The sequence below is a fragment of the Ziziphus jujuba genome, chromosome 4 (assembly GCF_031755915.1).
Source record: "Ziziphus jujuba cultivar Dongzao chromosome 4, ASM3175591v1".
Classification (NCBI taxonomy): domain Eukaryota; kingdom Viridiplantae; phylum Streptophyta; class Magnoliopsida; order Rosales; family Rhamnaceae; genus Ziziphus; species Ziziphus jujuba.
The window spans coordinates 32,413,254-32,438,650 of NC_083382.1; the positions used below are offsets into that span (position 1 = coordinate 32,413,254).

The window sequence follows — 25,397 nt, forward strand, 5'->3', positions numbered from 1 at the left end:
AGAGTATCGAGCCCTTATATATAAGAATTTGGAAAGGGTAGAGCGGCCATTTAACCTAAAAGCCATAAAAAGAAAAGCGGAGGAAGCGTCAAAAGGGTAATAGAAATAAGGGGAAGGTTATGCTGATCCCTCATCCTTCTTTGAAGAGAAGAAGGTTCACCAACTACTACTTCGATCCAATGGAAGCCCAGGTATTCCTTTTCCCCTAAAATTAAACTTTGTCATCGATCTGGGTTTTGTTTTCTCTATATCCTTTTGTGCTTATTTTCGTCTTTCTGTTGTGATTTGTGAAAGCAGTGCCATCAACAAAAAAAAAAAAAAAAAAAGAATAATAAAAATTGAAAGAGAAAATAATAATTGAATAATTTTGAGTTACGGCGTTGCAAATTCTGATTGTTGGATAGCGAAGCATATAGCTTAGCTTATGGTTATGGTTTTCCTTTAGCATATATTCAAATATTCAGTGAATGAAATATTCTTTACCCCCCTAACGAAACCCAGTTTTTCCAATTTCGTATACTAAATTCCAAAGGGCTAATTTTTTGTTTTTGTTGAAACTTTTTATGTGGATTGAAGATTATAGTCGTTTACTTGATTTAGCACTGGTCTTTATTATAATTTTTCATCTTAAATTGGTAGTTACTGCATTAGTATTTGGGAATCAAGATCAGTCTAATTCCAATGTTGTATGATTGCTTCTTAACTCTGCTGCTGCGATATCATATTTTTAGTATTTGGGAATCAAGACCAGTCTAATTCCAATGTTGTATGATTGCTTCTTAACTCTGCTGCTGCGATATAATATTTACTTTTTGTATGTCTTTTTAAAATTAATATCAGGCTAAGCTAGCCGCTGCCAAAGAAAAGTTTGGACGGGAAATCCGTGTGTTTGAAACATCTCCACCATCTTCTTCTCGAACTGAAGAGTCCAATAAAGGTAATAAAGCACTTTTATCTTGTAATTTTCCCTGCTCTATGCCGAAATACTCAGTTTGTAAATTACATATGAAGGGCTTGGCATGTTAAAGATATCAATGAAAACATAAATTTTGAGATACCTGATATAGTTTTCATTTATTATTATTATTATTTTTTTGCTTCACAGAGGAGACTGATGACTTCTATGAGTTCACTGCCGAGGATTATTACCGACTATTGGCAACCAAGAAAGAAGGTAATTTTGATCATGACCAATTTGTTTAAGAATTCTAAAAGAAATTGCAAGCCTTTCCTTTTAGTGCACCAAATATATGACTAGCCCTATTGCAGCCCACAATCTTATCAAGTTTATCTTTTTCATTGTCATTCTTATACGTATTGTAATTTGATTGATGCTCGGCTATACTTTTGGCACCAATGACATGGAATCCATTGGAGGTCTTTTCCAATTTTGCAAATTTTCCCTGGTTAACATGTATGCAAACGTATTGCAAAGATAAAATACATCATGGATATTTGAGGAAATGTGATTATGCTTGAATTCGTGCATACATTTGTGGACTTGTAAAATTACTGCCAATTGTGTTTATACATGAGATTATTGATACTTATGTGGTTAATTTTTCCGTTGTGAACAGATAAGTTTTTGAAGACACGGAAAATCAGAGAGGCAGAAGAGGCAGCACGCAGGTCAAAGATAACAAAGGTGCTTACTGGACTATTTTTTTTTTGTTACCTCCTCAGTGCTGTTGTTTTGCCTGTTTAACTCTCTCTAAATTTCACAAAATACCTGAGATAATCTTGGATTACAGTGATATGGTTTCCTCTGTCCCTTGAGTACATCCATCAATTTTGCAGGTTACAATCAGGTTCCGGTTTCCTGATAATCACACATTGGAGGCCATATTCCATCCATCAGAAACAATTCAGAGGTTGGTTGATCTTCTTCAGAAAGTGATAACTCGGCCAGATTTACCATTCTATATATGTATGTGTACCCGAGCCAAAATTTCAATTTACATTATTTGAAAATTTGATACGTTTATGAGGCTAACATATGGTTATGTTGCAGATACTACCCCTCCTAAAAAGCAGGTAAAAGACATGTCACAGGATTTTTTCTCTGCAGGCTTTGTTCCTGGAGCCATCTTGTATTTTTCATATGATATACCAAAAGGTCAGCATTTTTCTAATGCAATGTTTTACATCTTAATTCTATTTTTCAAACCTTCTGTCTAATGGTAAGATTGTGGGCCTACCATTTTACTTGTACATTCATTAGTCCTTCTTACTTTGGCATAGATGCATGCTTAATAGTTGGTAATATAAATTATATGCTAATGTAACTTCTAAATACTTACCATAAAAGAGAAGAAAACCCTTTTTTTTTTTTTTTCCCCCATCGAAAAATAGTAATAGAAGTGAAATTTTTGATCATCTATTCTTATTAAATCTGCAGGTGATGATACTGTGGAAGTCAGCTCAGGTCCCTTCCTCCAGGAAGAGATAATGTCTCTGAAAGGTTTGGAATCCATTGTGGAGCATCAAGAGCCTGTTCAGTCTGTCCCAGAATCGGTAACAACACAGGCACCAACCCCTGTTGTCGAAGAGCGGAAGCCTACAGAAAAGAAACCAGCCAAGCCAAAGTGGCTGAAATTGTGACACCGCGAACTGCACATATGAACTTGTGATATTATTCTCTATCCTTATCAAGCAAGAGGTCATTGTTACTAGATTGGAGGCAGAAGATGGATTTGTAGGAGGTGGCTTAAATTATTAAAAGCAATTCCATGTATCTAAGTTGTAGTGAGAAGTACCGTTTTGCATAATTTGTTTAAAAGAATGGCGGCCCTTCCGGCCAACTTATCAATGCATTATACATAACCTTCTCTGTTTGCATTAACAATGGCTCAGCTAATAAACCATTTCCTTCCTCATTGTTTTGGGCAGGATGATTATTTGATAAGTTTTGATAGTTACACAGCAGATTTTATAATCAAATGAAAAAGTAATTTAAAAATTTGGTTCTCTTATGGTCATGGCAAATAAATTTAAATTTCTGAAACACACTTAATTTTATTTTCTTCAAAAAAAAAAGGGTCCAATCAATAACATTTCAATAATAGCAAATAATTTTTGTTATTACAAAAATTTTTAAATTAAAGAGTAGGAAAATAATAAAAATCTTTTGCAAATAATAATAATAATAATAATAATGAAACATCAATTTCATGGAAGAATATTGAAAGCAAATTCCAACAAATAACGTTGATAAAAAAAACCATTACGCCTTAACTATGTATCCCTATAACGAGTGCTAAAGTGCTAATAATCCAAGAATCCCCATAAATAAACATAAATACAATACGGGTATACTTCATTGGGATTCTTGAAATTTGCACTAATCGCAAATTAACCTCACATTTTGAAAATTATGACTAATTCCCTTAACAAAGGTGTATAGATGATATTAAAAAGGATGTGAATGAAACTCTTTTTGAAACTTCAAAGAAAGTTGATATTTTTGATTGACCAAATTGTATTTAGGTAAAAACTTTACAAACGTGAATGCAATTAATCCAAATTCCAAAAAGTTGATTTTTTAAATAAAAAAATATAATTAAAAAAGGAAAAAGCGAGGCGGTACAGTCCTACATGTACAAAACGCATGGTTTAATTCTTGCCATTCCGGCTCTGGCATACCAGCGTGTATAGATTTTTTTATTTATTTATGTATTTTTTTGGGGAATACAACATATATAGATTTTTTTTTTAATTTTAATTTTAAAAGGCCAACATATACCGATTTGGAAAGCAGAAAAAATAAAATAAAACAAAGCACGTCCTGTATATACAAAGACGCATGTGAGATTTGAAGAATAAGAAAACAAGCATCTCAATTGACAATTCTCTGTGATGCTTGATTGGTCTGCTCCTCTAGCATTGAAGAGACGAAGGTTAAGTGAAGGTTTATGTGTGTGTTTTTTTGTTTTTTCATATTTTATATTTTGTATTTCAAAGACCTTGTCTGGCTATCTGGGTTTTGTCTATATCATTCAATTTGTGCTTAGTTTTTTCTTGTGGGTGTTGTGCCTCGACTGTTTCGATTTATTTCACTTAAGTTTGGTCTATCTGGGTTTTTGTCTATGGTGCAATGCTATGGATACCAAAATGTTCACCAAATTTGTGCTTTATTTAGCTATTGCTTCTTAATTTTCATGTGGGTGTTACGCAGCGTTTTTAGTTTAGTTTAGTTTGGTCTATCAGGGAGTTGTCTATATCATTAGATTTGTGCTTTATTTAACTACTGCTTCTTAATTTTCTTGTGGGTTTTGTGCCGCCCATATGCTAAGCTGCACTATTATTCCTTGTTTTTTTACTACAATTGAAGTTGCTGGAATTTTATTTACGATCTTGCTCCATAAGGTTATGAATTTTGATGTTGTGACTTCTTTCAAGAGCATTATAATGCAGACCAAAAGTGGACATGATTCTATTTGTATGTCTTTGGAATCTATTAGTATTTGGGAATCAAGATCTGTCAAATTTTAATGGTGTATGATTGCTGCTAAACTCTGCTTCTGTGAATCTGTGATATCATATTTCCTTTTTGTTTTTTCTTTTTAAAATCAATATCAGGCCAAGCTTGCAGCTCTGAAAGGAAAGTTTGGACGGGAAATACGTGTGTTTGAAACATCATCACCATCTTATTCACGAAATGAAGCGTCCAATGCAGGTATAAAAGCACTTCTATCTTGTAAATTTCCCTTCTCTAGGCCAAAACACTCAGTTTCTTGAGTTCATCTATCAATTTTGCAGACTACAATCAGGGTCCGCTTTCCTGATAATCACACCATTGGAGGCCACCATCAGAAGCCATTCAGAGCTTGGTTGATCTTCTCCAGAAAGTGATAAGTTGACCAGAATTATCATTCTTCTATATATGTATGTATATCCAAGTCAAAATTTCAATTTGCGTTCTGTTGGAAAATTTGATATGTTTATGAGGCCAACATATATATGGTTATGTTGCAGATACTACCCCTCCTAAAAAGCAGATAAAAGACATGTAAGAGGATTTTTACTCTGCTGGTTTTGCTCCTCGTGCCATCTTGCCTTTTGCATATGACATACCAAAAGGTCAGCATTTTCTAATGCAACTTTTTATATTTTAACGTCTATTTTTGACCTTGTGTTTAGTAGAATGATTGTGGGCTATCATTTTATTTATTTTATTTTATTTTGCTAAGCGCTATCATTTTACTTTTTGATAGAAAGCAAAATTCATTTCAGGAAGAAAAACACAAAAGTCTCCAGAAGAGGAAACCGTTACAAGCCTAAGCTGGAGCTAATCCAGTCAGAAGCCAGAACATCTAGAATATCCCTTGGGAGGGACTGAAAACAAAAATTCACAAGCTCAAAACAAACATCTTCCTTCAACACTTTCCTGGCAACGCAGTCAGCCAGACCATTGGTCTCCCTAGAGTTCCATCTAATTTTCCAGCAATATGAAGAAAACAGGGATTGAAGAAAAATAAAATCACATCTAGAATCCCAACCAGTAGGGTCTTCATGGCTTGTGATATTTTCAATCACCAGGGCAGAGTTAGACGACCATTCAAGATTGTTCCAATTCCGGTCAGCTGCTTCCTTGGCCTCCCAGACAAGAGCTTTTAATTCTGCTTCCAGCGGGGAATCACAATTTATACATTTCGAAGCAAGATAAAGTAACTCCCCCTTCCAATTTCTGACAGTGAAGGCTAAACCCGCCTGTCCATTAGAAAAGGCCGCATCCGTATTGATCTTCCACCACCCTTAAGCAGGAGGCCTCCAAAACTCCTCAGGCCTAGTAGCAGCATCAAAAGAGGCTTCAGAGAAGGTCATGAAATCTTCCACCATGCGGTTAAAATGGCTAACTACTTCATGGGGAGACCCAGGGCCCGAAAATAAGCTTTCATTCCTGCATTTCCAAGCAAAGTATACCAAAGAAGCTAAGAAGATAGTTATTTCTTTGCTGATCATATTCTGGAAGCACATATCAGGCTTCGGGTTGATGCAAAAAACCAATAAATCCTCAATGCTCGACACAGTCCAAATGTCAAGTTTGCATCCCCATTTGCTAGCGAAAGCTAATATTCTCGTGCTTGGACACTCCTTGAACACTGTCATTTTACTTATACATTCATTAGTCCTCAATATTTATGGCCTTTTGTCTGTCTTGATTCTTACCTTGGCATAAATGCATTATTAGTAGTTGGTAACATAAATTATAAACTAATGTAACTTCTAAATACTTACAATAAAAGGAAAAAGAAAACCCTTTGTTTATTCTTCCATGGAGAAAATAATAATAGAAGTGAAAATTTTGATCATCTATTCTTATAAAATGTTCAGGTGATGATACTGCAGAACTCAACTCAGGTCCCTTCCTCCAGGAAGAGATAATGTCTTTGAGAGGTTTGGAATTCATTGTGGAGCATCAAGGGCCCGCATAAAAGAAATCAGCCAAGCCAAAGTGGCTGAAATTGTGATAAGCTAAACCCTTGTCAAATCTGTTTGATTTTATCACCTATGTAATGTAGTTCATGAATGTTAAAGTCTATGCATCTAGGTTGTGGTACGTTGGTACCGTTTTGCTTCTTTATTTTTGTCTTCAACTCCAATTGGGTGGGCCTTAAAGAATTTAATTCCAGGGGAATTTGGCCCAATGTCTTCTTTAGAAGGCCATGACGATATATACCCTTGTATTGGTAAACTTTTTTGTTTTACCTTTTAATATCCATTACACCTTTAAAAATTTTTTAAAAGACCTGAATGTTCTTTTTTTTAAATTTAATACAAGGAAATCTTTTGTGGCTCCTCTGATTCAGCTTCTGGGTTTTCATCCAAAACCAATGCTGAGATTAGAAAGAGGACCAAATCCAAGGACAAGTTTGAGTTCGATGAAAGCAATGCTCAGATCTGTAGGCTAATGCTCGACGATACCCATCTTCAATCTTGTCTTTATTTCTATGAGTATCGGAATGCTTTTACCTTCTCGCTTGTGGTTATTTCTTCTTTGCTGTTTCAGAAATACTTGAATGGTGGATCGGAAGAATCTGGGTCTTTAGCAAATGACGATTTTGTTCCGATTCTACTAGGATCTGTGGGTGTTTTTAAGTTTTTGATGTTGCTTGCCAAGGTTTCTTTTGAAAAATCTGCATCGAGGAGGTTGAAGAAGCAATTGAGTGTTCTCTTTGGGGCTTTGGGAGCCATAGCTGGGAATATGGTTTGCTTCCTAATTAGTCATTTGGTTCTAGATTTCAATTTTGGTCCACTTGATGGTTTTGGTAGATCTTCAATTGCTATTTTAATGGCGAGCAACGTCCTTTGGTTCTAGATTATTGTAGGACCTTTAATAATTACCGATGAAACTTACGGTAATCAATTTGTAGTTGCTGAAAAAATTACCGTAGGTTTCATTGGTAATTACTGAAACCCCTGTGGTAATCACATTTTTCCAATTTTTTGGCCCCCACAAGTTCCCTAATATGTGTTAAATGCAACAACATGCAAAATATACATTCTTCAATAATCCTAAGGAGAAAAAACCCCAAAAGTTCTGAAAAAGTTCTCAAATTGGCATAAAAATTTGATTACTGTAGGGCCTTCGGTAATTACCAATGAAACCTATGGTAATCAATTTATACTTGCTGAAAAAATTACCGTAGAAATCATCGGTAATTACCGAAACCCTGTGGTAATCATATTTTACCCATTTTTTGGCCCCCACAAGTCCTCTAATGTGTGTTAAATGCAAAAACATGCAAAATATATATTCTTCAATGATCCTAAGGAAAAAAAGGCCTAAAAGTTCTGAAAAAATTCTCAAATTGGCACAAAAATTTGATTACCATAGGGCCTTCGGTAATTACCGATGAAACCTATTGTAATCAATTTATACTTGCTGAAAAAATTACTGAAGGTTTCATCGGTAGTTACTTAAGGCCTTACGGTAATCAAAGTTTTTTGCCAATTTAAGAACTTTTTCAGAACTTTTGGCGTTTTTTCTTTTTAAGATCATTGAAGAATGTATATTTTGCATGTTTTTGCATTTAACACACATTAGGGGACTTGTGGGGGCCAAAAAATTGGTAAAATGTGATTACCACAGGAGTTTCGGTAATTACCGATGAAACCTTCGGTAATGTTTCCAGCAAGTATAAATTGATTACCATAGGTTTTATCGGTAATTACCGAAGGTCCTATGGTAATCAAATTTTTGTCCCAATTTGAGATATTTTTCAGAATTTTTGGGGTTTTTTCTTCTTAGGATCATTGAAGAATGTATATTTTGCATGTTGTTGCATTTAACACACATTTGGAGACTAGTGAGGGCCAAAAAAGTTGTCGAATATGATTACCATAGGGGTTTCGGTAATTACCGATGATTTCTATGGTAATTTTTCCAGCAAGTATAAATTGATTACCATAGGTTTCATCGGTAATTACCGAAGGCCCTACGGTAATCAAATTTTTGTGCCAATTTGAGAACTTTTTCAAGACTTTTTCAGAACTTTTGGGGTTTTTTCTCCTTAGGATCATTGAAGAATGTATATTTTGCATGTTGTTGCATTTAACACACATTAAGGGACCTGTGGGGGCCAAAAAAGTTGTCGAATGTGATTACCATAGGGGTTTCGGTAATTACTGATGATATCTACGGTAATTTTTCCAGCAAGTATAAATTGATTACCATAGGTTTCATTGGTAATTACCGAAGGCCCTATGGTAATCAAATTTTTGTGCCAATTTGAGAACTTTTTCAGAACATTTGGGGTTTTTCTCCTTAGGATCATTGAAGAATATATATTTTACATATTGTTGCATTTAACAAACATTAGGGGACTTGTGGGGGCCAAAAAATTGAAAAAATGTGATTACCATAGGGGTTTCGGTAATTACCGATGAAATCTATAATAATAAAATATTTTTGCCAATTTGAGAACTTTTTCCAAACTTTTGGGATTTTTTCTGTTTAGGGTCATTGATATTTTATCAACACAATATGACAGATGACTTTTCTAACAAAACAACACATAAAACCAATGTTTATTATGCCAAAACACACGTTACGCGGTTGAGCTACTAATTGCATTCCTTACTACATTGCATAACACACGCATACCACATAACATGCCCCCATTGTCTTAATATAGCGTAGAGCGATTTATGGTCCTTCAGTTGAATGGTGCTGTTGGTTGGCAGTGCTATCAAAAGGTATGGCGGCTGAGCATGATCGGCTATTGTGACCAATCTATTTGCACCTCTCGCATCTATATTGATGACGCTCCTCTCCTTGAGATTGAATCATCTTCTTTCTTGGTCTTCCTGACTGTTTACCAATCTTAGGCGGAAGTACAAGTTGGTTTATGACATCATCTAGAGTATGCCACTGGCATTTATCTCCAAGTGGATATATGGTTTCCGAATATGCATCATGCAGTGAGTCAACTGAGTAATGCACTAAGCAAAGGATGTATGGAGAAATATGTCGATGCTTACATGCTGCAATTGCATGGACACAGGGAAAGCCAGGTTTCTCTATACGGCATGTGCATTATCTGTCAAATTTAAATGAATAATATGCTTCAGTGACTACCAAATAAGGGTGCTTATGAAATGAATGATGCAATCTAAAGAAAACCAACTCTAATAAATTGAAAAGTGTGCAAAGACTTTCAGACAGAAATTTTACCAGCCTAATCAAGTACACTCCTCATTCCCAACACTGATAAAAAAGGTTGTAAACATGTCCGCAAAGAAAAAAGGTTGTATCCATGTTCCCAAAGAAAAGTTTATCCAAAAAGGTTAGACAACATAAAAGAAAAGCTCTTTAGGTAAACAAATCAAACACCGATAACATATAAAACTACATGGTAATAATTTAGAGAATGTCATATAAAAGAATAAAGCAAAAGGTCATCAAGTTATTTTCTCTCATGGGCAATAAAATCCATTTCCTCCAAATCATAGTTAACATAAGAGAGTTGCATTAGGAGGATAAAATGCTTTAAATTAAAAAAAAAAAAAAAAGTAAACAACCAAGATATAGTAGTGTATTTAGACTTTGAATATATGAAACAACTTACATAATATATTAAACAATATGTGAACAAAACTATGATGCACATTATATGTGAGTCTACATAAATATGAATTTTGGGGACAAAGGTATTGCACATGTGATATACATTATGAGCTAATTCACTTAGAATTTTGCTTTAGCTAGCTGATGGAGAATATGTCAATGTCACCATTCATATGACCTTGCAATGCAAACAAGCAAAATAAAATTTCAAGTTAAATAGAATATACAATTAAAAAAGCAAACAAAACATACAATTCTTCCAAAACTTCAATTTCTATTCTCCACAATTCAGTCTTCAATCTCCATACTTCTAACATACAAAAAAACACAATATATAATTCTTCCAGCATACAAAATCCACATTCCTCAGCATAAAAATTCACATTCTTCCATACTTCATAAAAAATAAAGACAAAATTAAGGAGAAAAATTTAGGCTATGTACCTTTGAAAATTTATGCCACTGTCCAAGTTTAGTCAATCCTTCAATTAACTGGTTCTTCCTTTCTTCATATGTGAGCTTCTTTAAGTTGAACCTGTTAAACAAAGAAAGAGAGCAACTATCGTCAGATTCTTTGTTTATAAAAAGAAAAACAAACAAAGAAAGTCATTCATGTAACCAAGTAACTAACTTTTTTTTTTCTAACGTTATATGATCAAACCTAGCTACAAAGAGAAACTAAAGGTAGTTTAATCTCAAATTAGAACAAAATAGAATAGTTATAATATACATAGTATATATAACCAAAATTACATATTATCAGTATAACTCAGCATTTAGCATATATAACCAAATTATCTCTAACATGCTTGTTATCTACATGTTAAGCTATACACAAAATGCATTTATTAAAGACATTGTATTAATTGCAAGTTGACATATATTGGCACAAAAAAGTAAGTTGGAGCTCATTGTTTCTATACCAAAGAAAGAAGAATAAAATGAGGGGGATTAGACCCCCATAATCATTCATCACACCATCAACACATGTAACAAATCTAATACTGATGTTGAACTCCACCAGTAACAAAAAAACATGCATGGCATTCTCCAATGGCCTTCCATGCCCATGTTCAATAAGAATTCGACTTTCAAAGGAGACAATTCCATTTCTTTGATCAAGAAACACATACTGTCTCCTATCTACATATATATATATATATATATATATATATAAATAAATATGATAGATAAAAATAAAAATATATAGGATTTGACTGTAAGGCATTTGAAGGTAAGCCTTTTAAGTAGTAATTTCAGTAAAAAGTTCCCTACTTGTCATATATATTCTGCTACCATCTAAATAACAGTAAATTTCCAAGCATATCAAAGATAGATACACAGCTAATAAAACATGGTTAATGAAACTATGATTAAAACATGGTCAAAGAGATTATGATAAGATAATATTAGAATAAGTATCCATTATTGGCATAGAAACATAATCAGATTGGACAATAGAGTTAATATATACATATATGCCTAGCTACTTCAAGTGTGTGTATAGATATACATGGATATGATATGGTAATCTAATGTAAGAAAATGTAAAGTTGAACCAACTCACACATATAGAATAAAAACAAGGTAATATGTACATGTTTTGTTTTGCCAAGGTTTGAGAGGGAAAAAAAAAAATCATAGCTTGTCCTAGCCAAACATAACAGTATATTTTAGCTGAGAGATGAAGCTCTTTACGGAAAACAAGATGCATTGAACAAGCAACAATTGTAATGTAAACACATTTACTCCTACATATATCTATATATTAATATTTAAAAGATATGTATGGATGTGGAGTGAGAAAGTTTGACCATACAAGAGTCTTTCATGTCCCATATGCATCTGGTGAGGTTTACATCCTACATATATCTATATATTATTCTTTCCGCAAAAAGAGAACAAAGATCGATCTAGAAAACTTTGACAATGCAGCTACATGGTAGTTTAACAGACACAAGTAATTTTGACTCACTAGTTCACAGTTGATCAAGATATTGGCGAATACCACATACGATCAAGAAAAGAGTACCTATAATCACATGAAAACCATGAAAGCCAGTTGCTAAGAAAAAGGTAGAACCATGAATACTATCCAAAATAGTGAAGGGTGCTTGATAATATTCCATTCCTTGAAAGCCAGTGAAACGGTAGCTACAGAATACCCCAGAAGGGAATTTTGCTTTACTTCCCTCAATTTTCACTTTACACCACACCGACTCCCCTTTCATTATAAGGCGTGGAATAAGACCCGGGGGGAATCTCCATGGGACTCCAAAATTGCATCTATCATGGTACATGGTACAATGAGGATGAGTTTTATCTCCAACAGAAAATCCATGAACTCTATTGTTAAGCTCGATCCAACTGTGCCTAGGACCCTTTTTCACTTCTAAGTCTCTCAGTCTCTTCTTCACTTCCATCTTCTCACTCCACTTCCAACACATATGTTAGGCAAAATTAAATATGCAGGTATTTGCTTAGGATTTAAACTAAATATCTTCTCTGCTAGACAACATTATATAATGTTAAGATATTCAAACACAAGACCAGATAACATTCAATAATTATCAAACTCATAAAATTAAACTTTAAGAAAACATATACGTTTTAGCAAGAATGAAATAGTAAATGGGATGCTTGTTGTTTATTTTTATCATTTTTCTATTCACTACCATTATTATGGTTCTTTTAGTCTTTGCTCACAAAAAAAAAAAAAAAAAGATGAGGGGGGGGGGGGGGGAATGACCTAAAATGGGGTTTGCAATCAAAAAATGAAATAGCAATAAAAGATTGAAACAAAAGTTGTAAAGCCTTGAGAAAATATTCGACCAATAAGTGGTGGGTTTTGAATTTTTGATCAGAAAAGTGCAGGAAGGTGTACCATAAACGTTTATAGTGTCCTGGGGTGGTTCCTTATCAGATTTCTTCACTGTGAGATCAGCACAGACGACAGCATGAATTATCTTGTTCAATTCTTCAAGGTTATTTGCCTTAATTCCTCTTTCTCTGTACTCACCAAAGGATATCACTTAAAAAAAAAAAAAAAAAAGAGAAACCTAGTAAGAACTTCAAATCTGATTTTGACAGATGCATACAAACAAACATTAGGTGGGTTTGAAAAGAGAAATAGAGAAATGATTACCAAAAGAAGAATTAAAAATAGAGAAGGATTACCAGGAGAAGGATCAAAGTTTGTGATAAATGAAAAATGAAGAACGTGAACAAACCCAACAAATAATCTTGAATAAACCTAACCCTTGAACTAAAACCCAAAAATTTCAACAAGATAAACTTACCAATGATTGAGAGAGAGAGAGAGAGAGAGACGGGATCGCACCCAAAGAGAGAGAGAGAGAGAGAGAGAGAGAGAGAGAGAGAGAGAGAGAGAAGAGATCTTAGAGCTGTTTTGTCTTCCTCTTTTCTTCATAGTTCGTTCTAGTTCAAGGGAAAAATGGACCATTTTCCTTCTATTTTTCTTTTGATATTTGAAAAGGATACTTTAGGAATATTGAAAAATAAGAGGGCAAAAAAAAAATGATTGAGAACCGACTGGGTAAATTTCCTTAAGGGTCTTCCAATAGGGGTATTGGACCAAATTCCTCTTAATTCTATAATGGAGTTTGGCTGCATCATGATGTAACTAGGCCTGAATTACATTCAAAATTGACTCTTGGGTTTGGGTCAGTTTATTTACTTATCTATGTACAATCGGCCTCATGTCTTGTTTGGTTGGCAAATTAGAATTGAGATTGGAATAAAATAAGGCGAATTTGGCCCAATGCCCTTATTTTAAAGGATTTAATGAAAAATACCCCTCTTTCTTTAAACCTTTTTTATCGACCCATGTTTTTTTCAATATTCCAACTCTACCCTTACCTTATAAATCATGTACAATTTCTTTCTTCCTCTTACCAGTATCCCACCTACCACATTTTGTATCTAATTTCCCTCCCCTCCCCCCCCCCTCTCTCTCTCTCTCTCTCTATTTCTTATCTATTTTTTTGTTATTTTATTTGATATTTCTTTTGCTCCATTCCATTTCCTTTTCCTTCTTCTTCACATGATTCTTTTCCCTCTCACTCTCTCTTTCTCTAGGATCCTTTTCCCTCTTACAATAGGAGCTCTTAAATTCTGCCAGCAACTTCTCCCTCTCTCGGTGACCTTTCTTTCTCATCTTCGCAGCTTCGGTTATCTACAGAACTTATTAGTAGGGCAAACGGTGATCGGAACCTGTGCCATGTCAACACAACCCCTTTTTGCAATCTTCCCTCAAACCTATCCTCACTCACGGTACATGTTATTAGGGAAGACAACAAACCAACCACAGCAGGTAAGCATTGCCCTTTCTCCCTTCATCCCTTTTTGACCATTTTCGATTTAGAAATTTTGATCTGGTTCATACTTTGAATGCATGAATAAGGAGATAGTATTATGTTTTAGAATTCCATCATTATCATTTAGCTGTTAACTAGAACATGTTTTTGCCAATGGTTATATGGAAAGCTTTGGTGCGGCAGAGGTGAGGATTTTTCTTCTGGAAGTTTATCATGTCATTCTTTACAATGACCCACTAACAAAATTTTTCATCAAATGTTAAAAAGTTAACCAAGTATTTTTTCATTAGTTTTCATTAGATTATCACTTTGGACTTGGACTTCCAATTAATTTATGCTGGCACTTCGGACCTGGACTTCATTAGTGGATATGTTTCATAACAGGGTCCTATAGATTTGGTAGCTAATTTTCTTCTGTTCTAGTGTTTAATTGGCCAAATTTCATATTCATTATGTGCTCTTTTTTATATTTTCTTTTTAATGCTCATTCTTGATGTGATTTCTTGAACAAGCTATTGGTACTTCAAAGAGGCATAATGAATTAAAGAAATTGTTTTCCCTATAAAGTGGATACACTAGTCAAACAGAAGAAGAATTTGTGAAAGAACTAAAACCCTAAGCAGCCTTACAAGAAAATACATTTTTCATTACTGTTATTAGGATAATAAGTGTTATTTATTAAATCTGATTTCCATGTTCCGTGAGGTTTTTGTGTTCCTGAAAAGGTGTCATTTACATATATTCTGTACAGGGGAAAGATGGGCGCATCACTTCACAGGTCTTCAAAAGGACAGGTGATATAGTTAAAACCTCCATACCTTATGGTAAAATTTGTTTTCAAAATCTTTTTATTTTGCTTTTATCTTGTGAATACACTTATTTATATGGTGAAAACTGACACTAATTTTTGTAGCTTGTGCATGTATGTTTCATTCTAATATAAAGAGAAATCTACCTCTTATTTTGTACATGTACTTTATCTTATTTTCTGTTTCTCTTGGTTATTTATTAGCATCCATTTCTTCCTCCATATTCGAAGTACAATTTGTTTGTAAGTTATGTCCTGTGTCCACTGTCTTCTTAGTGTTTACTCGTTGAAATTTATCTTTTAAGCATATCTTGATTTTGCAGCCCTTTTTTGGCATGTTTGGATATGGAGGACCTATTGCATTTATGCATTTAGGTAGGTATGAGTTGCTTAATTTGTGTCCTTATTCTGATTGAATATTTCTAAATGTTTAGTTTTACCTTTTTTCATTTCTTTGCCCTATTCTAGGCATGCTCTTGTTTCTTCGAAGACAAAGAATTCTAAGAAGAATGCATGATGCAATGTCTTGAAGTAACACATAAGAATATATTTTTCTAGTTGAGTTGTTGAAGAACTTTTTATTTTTCCTTTTTTACTTAATCATGCTTTACTATTGTTTGATAATATTAATTTTAAAAGTCAAGATGTTCATCCTTTTTGTTGATTGATAATTTAAGTTTCTTCCAATGAGTTATGGGTGCATTGCACTTTATGTGATTAAAAATAACCTCAATACATTGTCTTCTGAGGTTCCTACATGAGCTACTATAATTGGCTACTGCACAAAATATCATATGCATCATTATGGTATATATTCATACATAGGCATAACAACATTATTATTTTTGTGAAATGATACTCTTTTAAGTTCTTTTTCTTTCTGTCCCCCAAATTCATATTTATCTGTATAATTTTGTCTACTTTTAAATAAATAGATTTGACATTAGCAGGAAGGTTGAGTTAAATCCTTTAATGAGTACATAGAAGAAGGAATTAAGCAGATAATCTTGAAGAACTATATAAGAAAATTTATGTTGTTGTCTGTGCTGATCCCACAGTGAAGAAATCTGATAAGGAACCATCCAAGGGCACTATAAACGTCTATGGTATACTTCCTTATCACCTTTTTGATTAAAAATTCAAAACCCACCACTTATTGGTGGAACATTTTCTCAAGACTTTACAATTTTTAATTCTTATTTCATTTTTTGGTTGCAAACCCCATTTTAGGTCATTTCCTTTTTTTTTTTTTTTATCGTGAGCAAAGACTAAAAGAACCATAATAATGGTAGTGAACATAGAAATGATAAAAATAAACAATAAGCATCCCACTTACTATTTCATTCTTGTTAAAACTATATGTTTTCTTAAAGCTAAAATTTTTGATGTTGATAATTATTTAATGTTAACTGGTCTTATGTTTGAATGTGCTTAACCTTATATAATGTTGTCTAGCTAAGAAAATATTTAGTTTAAATCCTAAGCCAATATCTACATATGTAATTTTGTCTAGCATATATGTTGTACTTGGGAAGTGGAGTGAGAAAATGGAAGTGAGGAAAGTTGAAGCTAAAAAGTTGAAGCTCTGAAATTTGGCTTCTCATTCTAAAGGGGAACTAGAGAAATAATAGAACTCGACTACAAAAACTATTGTCAAATATTTGTTAAGGCTGCTGAGTGTTTGCACTGATGCCTTTTAATGTTTTCTCCAAAATAGTTTTGTCCTACAAACAATTGGAATTCTAAAGCTATTGTTAATTAGATTTTCTATTTCTATTCTTCAAGTTTTTGAGTCCACTTTCAGCTGTTCCTTTGGTAGTTTTAGTTAGATTTGGGCTTTACGAGTTAAGTTTTCCTGAGGTAAGTGTTATTCTGCAGCATTAATCATGGTTTACGAAGTAAATTGTTTAGTGATATTGTTTTCAGTGCCTTTCTTTGAGTTCTATGAATGAGTTTTTCGATTTAAAGTATTTGCATTCATACCGCTTCATAACATTTAATATTCAATGTAAATGCACTTTGTTTTTCCTTTTCTTTTTTTGTATTAGCATGCATTTTTCATTCTATTTTTATTTAATTATTATTATTACTTTAATATCTTTTATTCAAGTAAATTATTCTTGTGTCAAAGAGATACTTCACAAAAATTGTTCTCCGTTTTCTTTGTTGATATTTTTTGTATTCATCCCCTTCTAATTTAGTCATTTCTCATACATATTTATTGATTTAAACAGTCCATTGGGGCTTTCATTTATTGATTTAACTCAAACTCTAGTTATGATGTTGTGGAATCATTTCCATCTGCACTTCATGTTAAAAGATGCAATGATAGGTTAACGTATGACAATAATAGAAAACTATGGGAGCTGTTTAAGGAAGACATTTTATGTGAGTTCCTCGGTTTGGCTGCGGATCAATTATGCTTTTTGGAAGTTAGCCACCACTATATTATCTATTGTATCGACAAATACACACACATTAAGGGGAAAAAAGCCAAGAAAAGATATTAGAAAACAGGCAAAATCACAATGAATGTAAAATAAGGTGTTCATATGAAAAAACGAGTAAACCAATTGAAATTGCACAAATAGATATCAACATTTACATGCACTTCAAAATTTAGATGTTGCTTTTCCTCATTTCATCATTAGCCAGACTAAAAAATTTAGATGTTATGAATTTTAGAGGTCCATTTGGTTCCTATATTGGTCAAAGTAGTGCAATAGTATTATTACCCATATTCTTCTTGTTCAGTTCATATTTTTTGACCTTCAAATTAAGGTCGACATTGAGTTCCTTTCATTGTTGTATATTTGTACATTCTACACATAGGGAGTTGGCATTCTGATCTCTGACTTGGTTGGAACTATTAATGGATCCTCATTATCTGTGTAATAATGTTCAAATTAATATCTATGCTTTAGCTTTCTACTTTATTTTACCGAACCACATAATTTCCACCTTTATCTAAGAACCTTGTTTCTCCTGAGCATTTAATAACTAGTTTTTAGTATTTTATAAATTAAGCAATTTATTTGTCACATGTTCCGAAACATTGTTAATTTTAAAGAAATGCTCAATACTCCTTGCTATTTGTTATGTGGGATGAACTTTTTTCTCTTTAGGGTGAAAGGAACTGGTGGCAGATTATTCACTCAATTGTATTTGTGTTGTCAGCATATTATGATATGATGAAGCTCTTTCACTTTATGTTTTAAGGACCATAGCTGTTGTGGTTTGGATTATTGTTAGGTCCATGGTAGGAGCCGCATTTGATGATTATTATCTTCTTGGGGACATATTAAATGTTTTATATGAGAAGTCTACTTGCTGTTGATGTTTTGTGATATCTAAATATCCACAGTTATAGTCTTTAGTTAACGTTTAATGCTTTTATTATGTGACTACTCTGTTAAATATTATATTGGTTGATGTTATATTGGTTTTGTTATAATTTAGCAGTTTTTTTTCCTTGCGTTAGAAGGCATGGTCTGCTATAATTATCATGAGGAGGAAGGGCAATACTAGAGTTTGTAATGTTTTTGAGCTGTTTTGTTTGCAGACATGATTGAAGAATTAATCAACAAGGGGTACGAACGTCGAAATAACGCAGTTGCAATGCAAACTCCTGTTACTAATTGGTTGGAAAATATCATGCAAGAGCACTCAAATAATGACAGAGGCTTACGTGTTATTCCATTGAACTTATACGAGTTTCAAATTCTTGGCTATGGCTTGTTCGTTGGAGTAGTCAACTTAGAAAACAAGATGTGCTCATGCAAGAAATTTGACATTAATGGATTTCTTTGTGTACATGCAATTGCAGCATGTAAGCATCGACATATTTCTCCATATAACCTTTGCTCGGCGCATTACTCAGTTGACTCACTCCGTGACGCATATTCGGAAACCATATATCCACTTGGAGATAAATGTCAGTGGCATGCTCAAGATGATGTCATAAACCAGCTTGTACTTCCACCTAAGATTGGCAAACAGTCAGGAAGACCAAGAAAGAAGAGGATTCAATCTCAAGGAGAGAAGCATCTTCAATATAGATGCGGGAGATGCAAACAGATTGGTTATAGCAACCGATCATGTTCAGCTGCTGTACCTCTTGATAGCACTACCAATCAACAGCACCAATCAACCGAAGGACCATAAATTGCTCTACGCTATATTAAGACAATGGGGGCATGTTATGCCGTATGCGTGTGTTATGCAATGTAGTAAGGAATGCAATTAGTAGCTCAACCGCTAACATGTGTTTTGGCATAATAGACGTTGGTTTTATATGTTGTTTTGTTGGCAAAGTCATCTGTCGTATTGTGTTTTTAAAATATCATTCTATGTTCAGTTTTTTTGTAGGTTTCTTACTGTTTCACGGATGCTATTACTACCCAATGGTAATTACCGATGCATCGTCGGTAATTGACATTTGTCCACCGTCGTAAAAGAATCACCATAATTCCATCCGACAACTTCAATCGTGTGTGTTTCCACCAAGAACATGCTAAATCTAGCTTTATTAATGATAACTGTTGACAAAGTAAGAGAAAAAATGACATTAATAAGTGAAAGCATTCAATTTGTAGTTGTTGGAAAAATTATCGTAGGTTTCATCGGTAATTACCGAAACTCCTATAGTAATCACATTTTACCTCTTTTTTGGCCCCCACAAGTCCCCTAATGTGTGTTAAATGCAAAAACATGCAAACTATACATTCTTCAATGATCTTAAAGAGAAAAAACCCCAAAAGTTTTTAAAAAGTTCTCAAATTGGCATAAAAATTTGATTACCGTAAGACATTCGATAATTACCGATGAAACCTACGATAATCAATTTTTAGTTGCTGGAAAAATTACGATATGTTTTATCAGTAATTACCAAAACCCTATGGTAATCACATTTTACAAATTGTTTGGCCCCCACAAGTCCCCTAATGTGTGTTAAATGTAAAGACATGCAAAATATACATTCTTAAATGATCCTAAAGAAAAAAAAACCCCAAAGTTCTGAAAAAGTTCTCAAATTGGCATAAAAATTTGATTACCACAGGGCCTTTGGTAATTACCGATGAAACCTATAGTAATTAATTTGTAGTTGCTAGAAAAATTACCGTAGGTTTCACCGAAACCCCTATGGTAATCACATTTTACCAATTTTTTGGCCCCCACAAGTCCCTTAATATGTGTTAAATGCAAAAACATGCAAAATATACATTTTTCAATGATCCTAAAGAGAAAAAATCCCAAAAGTTCTGAAAAAGTTCTCAAATTGGCATAAAAATTTGATTACCGTAGGGCCTTCGATAATTACAGATCAACCTACTATAATCAATTTATAGTTGTTGGAAAATTACCGTAGGTTTCATTGGTAATTACCGAAACCTCTATGGTTATCACATTTTACAAATTTTTTGGCCCCAACAAGTCTCCTAATGTGTGTTAAATGCAACAACATGTAACATATACATTCTTCAATGATCCTAAGGAGAAAAAACCCCAAATATTCTGAAAAAATTCTCAAATTGGCATAAAAATTTGATTACCATAAGGCCTTCGGTAATTACCGATGAAACCTATGGTAATCAATTTGTCCTTGCTTGAAAAATTACTGTAGGTTTCATTGGTAAATACCAAAACCCTTATGGTTATCACATTTTACCAATTTTTTGGCCCCCATAAGTCTCCTAACGTGTGTTAAATACAAAAACATGCAAAATATATATTCTTGAATGATCTTAAAGAGAAAAAACCCTAAAAGTTCTGAAAAAGTTCTCAAATTGGCACAAAAATTTGATTACCATAGAGCTTTCGATAATTATCGATGAAACCTATGGTAATCAATTTGTAGTTGCTGGAAAAATTACCGTAGGTTTCATCGGTAATTACCAAAACCCTTATGGAAATCATATTTTACCAATTTTTTGGCCCCCACCAGTCCCTTAATGTGTGTTAAATGTAAAAACATGCAAAATATACATTTTTCAATGATCCTACAGAAAAAAAACCCCAAAAGTTCTGAAAAAGTTCTTAAATTAGCATAAAAATTTGATTACCGTAAGGCCATCGATAATTACTGATGAAACCTACGGTAATCAATTTGTAGTTGCTGGAAAAATTACTGTAAGTTTTATCGGTAATTACCCAAACCCCTATGGTTATCATATTTTACCAATTTTTTGGCCCCTACAAGTCCCCTAATTTGTGTTAAATGCAACAACATGCAAAATGTACATTTTTCAATGATCTTAAGGAGAAAAAACCTCAAAAGTTCTGAAAAAGCTCTCAAATTGGCACAAAAATTTGATTACCGTAGGGCCTTCGGTAATTACTGATGAAACCTACGGTAATCAATTTATAATTGCTGAAAAAATTACCTTAGGTTTCATCGGTAATTACTGAAACCCCTACGGTTATCACATTTTATCAATTTTTTGGCCTCCACAATTCCCCTAATGTGTGTTAAATGCAAAAACATGCAAAATATACATTCTTCAATGATCCTAAGGAGAAAAAACCCTAAAAGTTCTAAAAAAGTTCTTAAATTTGCACAAAAAGTGGCCTAACATTGTTTGATCTAATGAGAGACAAGGAGATATATATCTTGTATAGAGTGTTGAGCCTCTGCTCAAGCCCACTTGCCCAGGCTCAATTGAGATTTCAATATAAAATTAATTGGTTCTGGATTGAAACCTTTCTTGGACCAAAATAAGTGTGCTTGGGCAATGGCTGTAAACTCTCTACAAATGGTATTGTCTGATGGATGGACTAATGAATTGAATGGTGGTAGGCCATATGGTGATCCGGATGGAGGAAAATTCTATGATTAACTGTCAAAACTTGATGATAGAAATTTGTGCAAATGTGGAGACTCCTTAATAAACCACTACAACTTCTCTCTCTCTAACCAATGTCTCACCTTCCACACTTCAAATCCAATTTTCCTCTTTCTCTTATCAGTAACCCTTTAGCTTAACAACTTTGCCTAAAATATTTTCAGTTGTCAGCTTTGTGAAAACAGAGGCTCACATGGTGAAGAACAAGAAGAAGATGAGATATTGGAAGTTTCCAGAACTCCTGGGTTAATATAGGCAAGTGCAGCACATGCTTCCTTATCCCACACGACCCTATTCTATACACAGTCTTCTTTTGCTCTTCCTTCTACAAAAGTTGTCAAACTTGCAATTGGCTTTGCTTCGGCATTTTCTCTCTATTTATCTCTGAGATTCTTCAATGGTGTCCACTTTTGTCTCACTTCCAAGACCTTTAATACGCAAACCCAACTTTCCTTCTTTCTCTAACCAGTGATTATTATTTGGTAATAAGCACTTGAAAATCATTCCCTTCGAAATTTTGGTTTACTTATCATTTATGTTTGACTAGCTTGTTTGTTGTGGATAGGCTTGAAAAGAAACTCACTGAGAATCTCTATAATTTCTAAGAAATGGGATCCTGCTAAGGTATCTTTCTTTTTTGTTTAGTGAAATACATGGTGCACGGGGAAGTAAAATAAAGATATGAAAGTCATTTATAATTTTTTTTAAGTGAGAATGGATATTAAAGGATAAAATAAAAAAGATCCAGAAAATATAGATAAATATTCTTAACCGTCTTTAAAAAGGTATTGGGCCAAATTTTCCATAAAATAATTCTAATTTCATGCTTGATTTGAGCAGTGGACAAGGTTAAAAATTTTTGAGCCCATTTAATAATCCTTCTCAATTTTAGTAAAGGGTTGAGATAATTTTATCCTATTAGATTTGACTCTTTGTAATTTTTTATTTTAATTTATCCCACTTAGATCTCACTTTTTAAATTTTTTTTTCTTTTTAATCTTTGTTTTTTTTTTCTGGATATTTTTATTTTTTAAAATCTTTGTTTCTTTTCTTTTTTTAATTCTTTTCCTTTTTTTTCTTTTTCTTTTTTATATATTTTTTAAAAAAATTAGCCTTTTTGTTATATTATCTTCCTTTTCTTTGGTATCTTTCTTTTTTTTTTTTTTTTTTGGTCATCAATTTCTTTGTTCAATCTTTGTTCTTTTCTTTGTTTTTTTTTTTTTTAATTCATCAGTTTTAGTTTCAATTTTTTTTTTTCTCTTCTTGTCTTTCCATTTCTTTTTTATTTTTTTATTTTTTTAATTTTTGTTTCTTCAGTTTTTTGTCCCCTCTTTATAGATGTTTAGATTAATAAATACAATTTTGCTAATTGGTACTAATGATTTTATAGTTTATTAGGTAAACATTTTTAAAATATAATTGGAGAAAGGACTTATATATTTGTTATGTTGAACTTATCAAATTTAAATAATTTTATTTCATTCAAAAATCAATTTAATAATAACTATATACATAAAAAAAAAAAAAATTAATCATGTCCAATTAACACCAAACATAAGATTAGATTATTCTTATCCCATCCAAGTTCAATCACAATCCCAATCTACCGCATCTTGCCTACCAAATGGAAACTTGATCTCTACCTGTAGATGCCCCAGTTTGACCATTATGTGATACAAAAAGTTAGTACACAATTCTTGTTATTCCTATTATAAAAGGCTAATCAAACTTTCCTTGTCAGTCCTATTTTCTAATCTTCTATGCTAATCAAACTTTTCTAGTTATTCCTATTTTATAACCTTTTACGCTAATCAAACTTTAAACATCCAGTGTTCCTAGGTTTAGCTAATAGTAGTAAAGTTATTAAGAATAAGTGTAGGTTCAAAATACAAACTTTGATCTTAATTACATTTTTTTCATTTTTCAACTTAATAAGTTTAATGTTTCCAAATAAAAAAAGGTAGAATACGTATTTATTTATTTTATTTTTTTAATCTATCATCCAAAAAAAATTAGAAAAGAATCACCATTAAGAAATTCTTGTAGAAGTTCGATACTAATAATTTTTTTATTTGGAGGGAGGAAGGAAGGAAGGAGAGGCTTGTAAAACAGTTAGATGTACTTAAAATGTTTGATGAGTCAAAAACCAAATAGTAGGCTAATGGGTAGTTACTGGACTCTAAGGTTTATCTAACGAGATTATTTGCATTTCAAGTTTGGTGAGCCCTCTGCCATCCATAATTCTACATCAAAACTTTGTCCAGCTAACATTCAGATCATTGCATCTTCAATAGTTTATTGCATATTAAATTCACACACAATGGCAACAAATGCTTAAACAAAAATGCACAGTAGATCTTTTTACATTTTCATATATTTTTCATTCATTTGGTCCACCACTATTTCAAAAACAGCATCCTGAAAAAGTATCATCAAATTTGGATTATGGGGGGGTTTGATTGCTGAATTGGGTAATAGATTATGGATTTGATTGCTACTGGTAACAATTGGCGGTGGGTTTGATTGGTTATCCAACAGGTGAAAGATGTACAAAAGAAATATTAATATCCATCACCCATCTGTCCTTGACTTTTTTAAATTAGCTTGTGAAATGACCATTTCCTCCTTACCTTCTTTTTTAATAATACAAAAATAAAATAAAATAAAATAAACCAAGAAAATCAAAATACTGGTCTTGATGGACCCCACGTGAATCATTGTAGACGGCATGAAAATCCTCAATCGTTGACGTGGCTTATTTTCTGTTGGAGGCTTTGCTTAGGATCGGTTGGTTTGGATTTTGCTCTTAGCTTTAAATCTGGTCCAATAGTAATTGCCTCCAAATAAGGCGTGTTTTGCCGGCAATAGAATTGATTGGCTGAAACGATCTGAATACAATGGTCTTCGAAGCACCGGAATTAAAGCTTCTTCGTCAAGTCGGGCGGTCTGTGCTTCGTATATTTCTTTTGCTTGTTTTCAATGCTATCAATGTCAGTGATTCATAAATTGTCCGCGCGATTGCATTTTGATTATACACCTCCGTATTTTTAATTTTATTGTATTTGCATTTAAGCCACAAATATTTCGGTATTTAATATTTGGTCCGCCAGTTTAAAGCTCGTTTTCACCTAAATCATTCATGATTGGTCAATTATTAGTAAAAATTTTGGTAAAACTTCGGTTGCTACCAAACTTTCTTTAATCATTTTCTCAGTAGGTGAGATCATGATCTTCGAGCTATAATTGCTAAAATAAATTTTAAAAAAAATGTTATCCATACATTTGAAACTTAAAACATTAAAATACATATAAATAATTTATTTTTTTAGGGTTATGATCCA

The 25,397-nt window shown here is 33.0% G+C and overlaps 2 protein-coding genes and 1 long non-coding RNA gene across 5 annotated transcripts; 2 read left to right on the forward strand and 1 right to left on the reverse strand.

Annotated features, from left to right (window-relative positions):
• Nucleotides 1-2,905, forward strand: LOC107415121 (plant UBX domain-containing protein 1). The gene is made up of 7 exons (XM_048472864.2): nucleotides 1-191; nucleotides 841-937; nucleotides 1,106-1,174; nucleotides 1,578-1,645; nucleotides 1,798-1,927; nucleotides 2,012-2,116; nucleotides 2,399-2,905. Exons 1-7 carry the CDS (start codon nucleotides 120-122, stop codon nucleotides 2,599-2,601), a joined length of 744 nt encoding a protein of 247 aa, XP_048328821.2. The 5' UTR covers nucleotides 1-119; the 3' UTR covers nucleotides 2,602-2,905.
• Nucleotides 2,906-3,724: 819 nt separating this feature from the next.
• LOC107415132 (uncharacterized) lies at nucleotides 3,725-6,267 on the forward strand. 3 transcript variants are annotated; one of them, XR_009638530.1, is made up of 5 exons: nucleotides 3,725-3,907; nucleotides 4,579-4,675; nucleotides 4,759-4,884; nucleotides 4,975-5,079; nucleotides 5,233-6,267. It is a non-coding gene; the product is annotated as an uncharacterized LOC107415132 (long non-coding RNA). The 3 variants fall into 3 exon arrangements; XR_009638529.1 differs by having other exon boundaries at nucleotides 3,727-3,896; XR_009638528.1 differs by lacking the exon at nucleotides 3,725-3,907 and having other exon boundaries at nucleotides 3,929-4,675.
• A 4,181-nt stretch (nucleotides 6,268-10,448) lies between these two features.
• On the reverse strand, nucleotides 10,449-14,246 carry LOC132803602 (large ribosomal subunit protein uL18-like). Its single transcript, XM_060816844.1, has 4 exons — nucleotides 14,186-14,246; nucleotides 12,954-13,100; nucleotides 11,889-11,931; nucleotides 10,449-10,604 (listed from the first exon to the last, which is right to left on the reverse strand). The coding sequence occupies exons 1-4, from the start codon at nucleotides 14,244-14,246 to the stop codon at nucleotides 10,487-10,489; spliced, it is 369 nt and encodes a 122-aa protein (XP_060672827.1). The 3' UTR covers nucleotides 10,449-10,486.
• Between the last annotated feature and the right edge of the window lie 11,151 nt (nucleotides 14,247-25,397).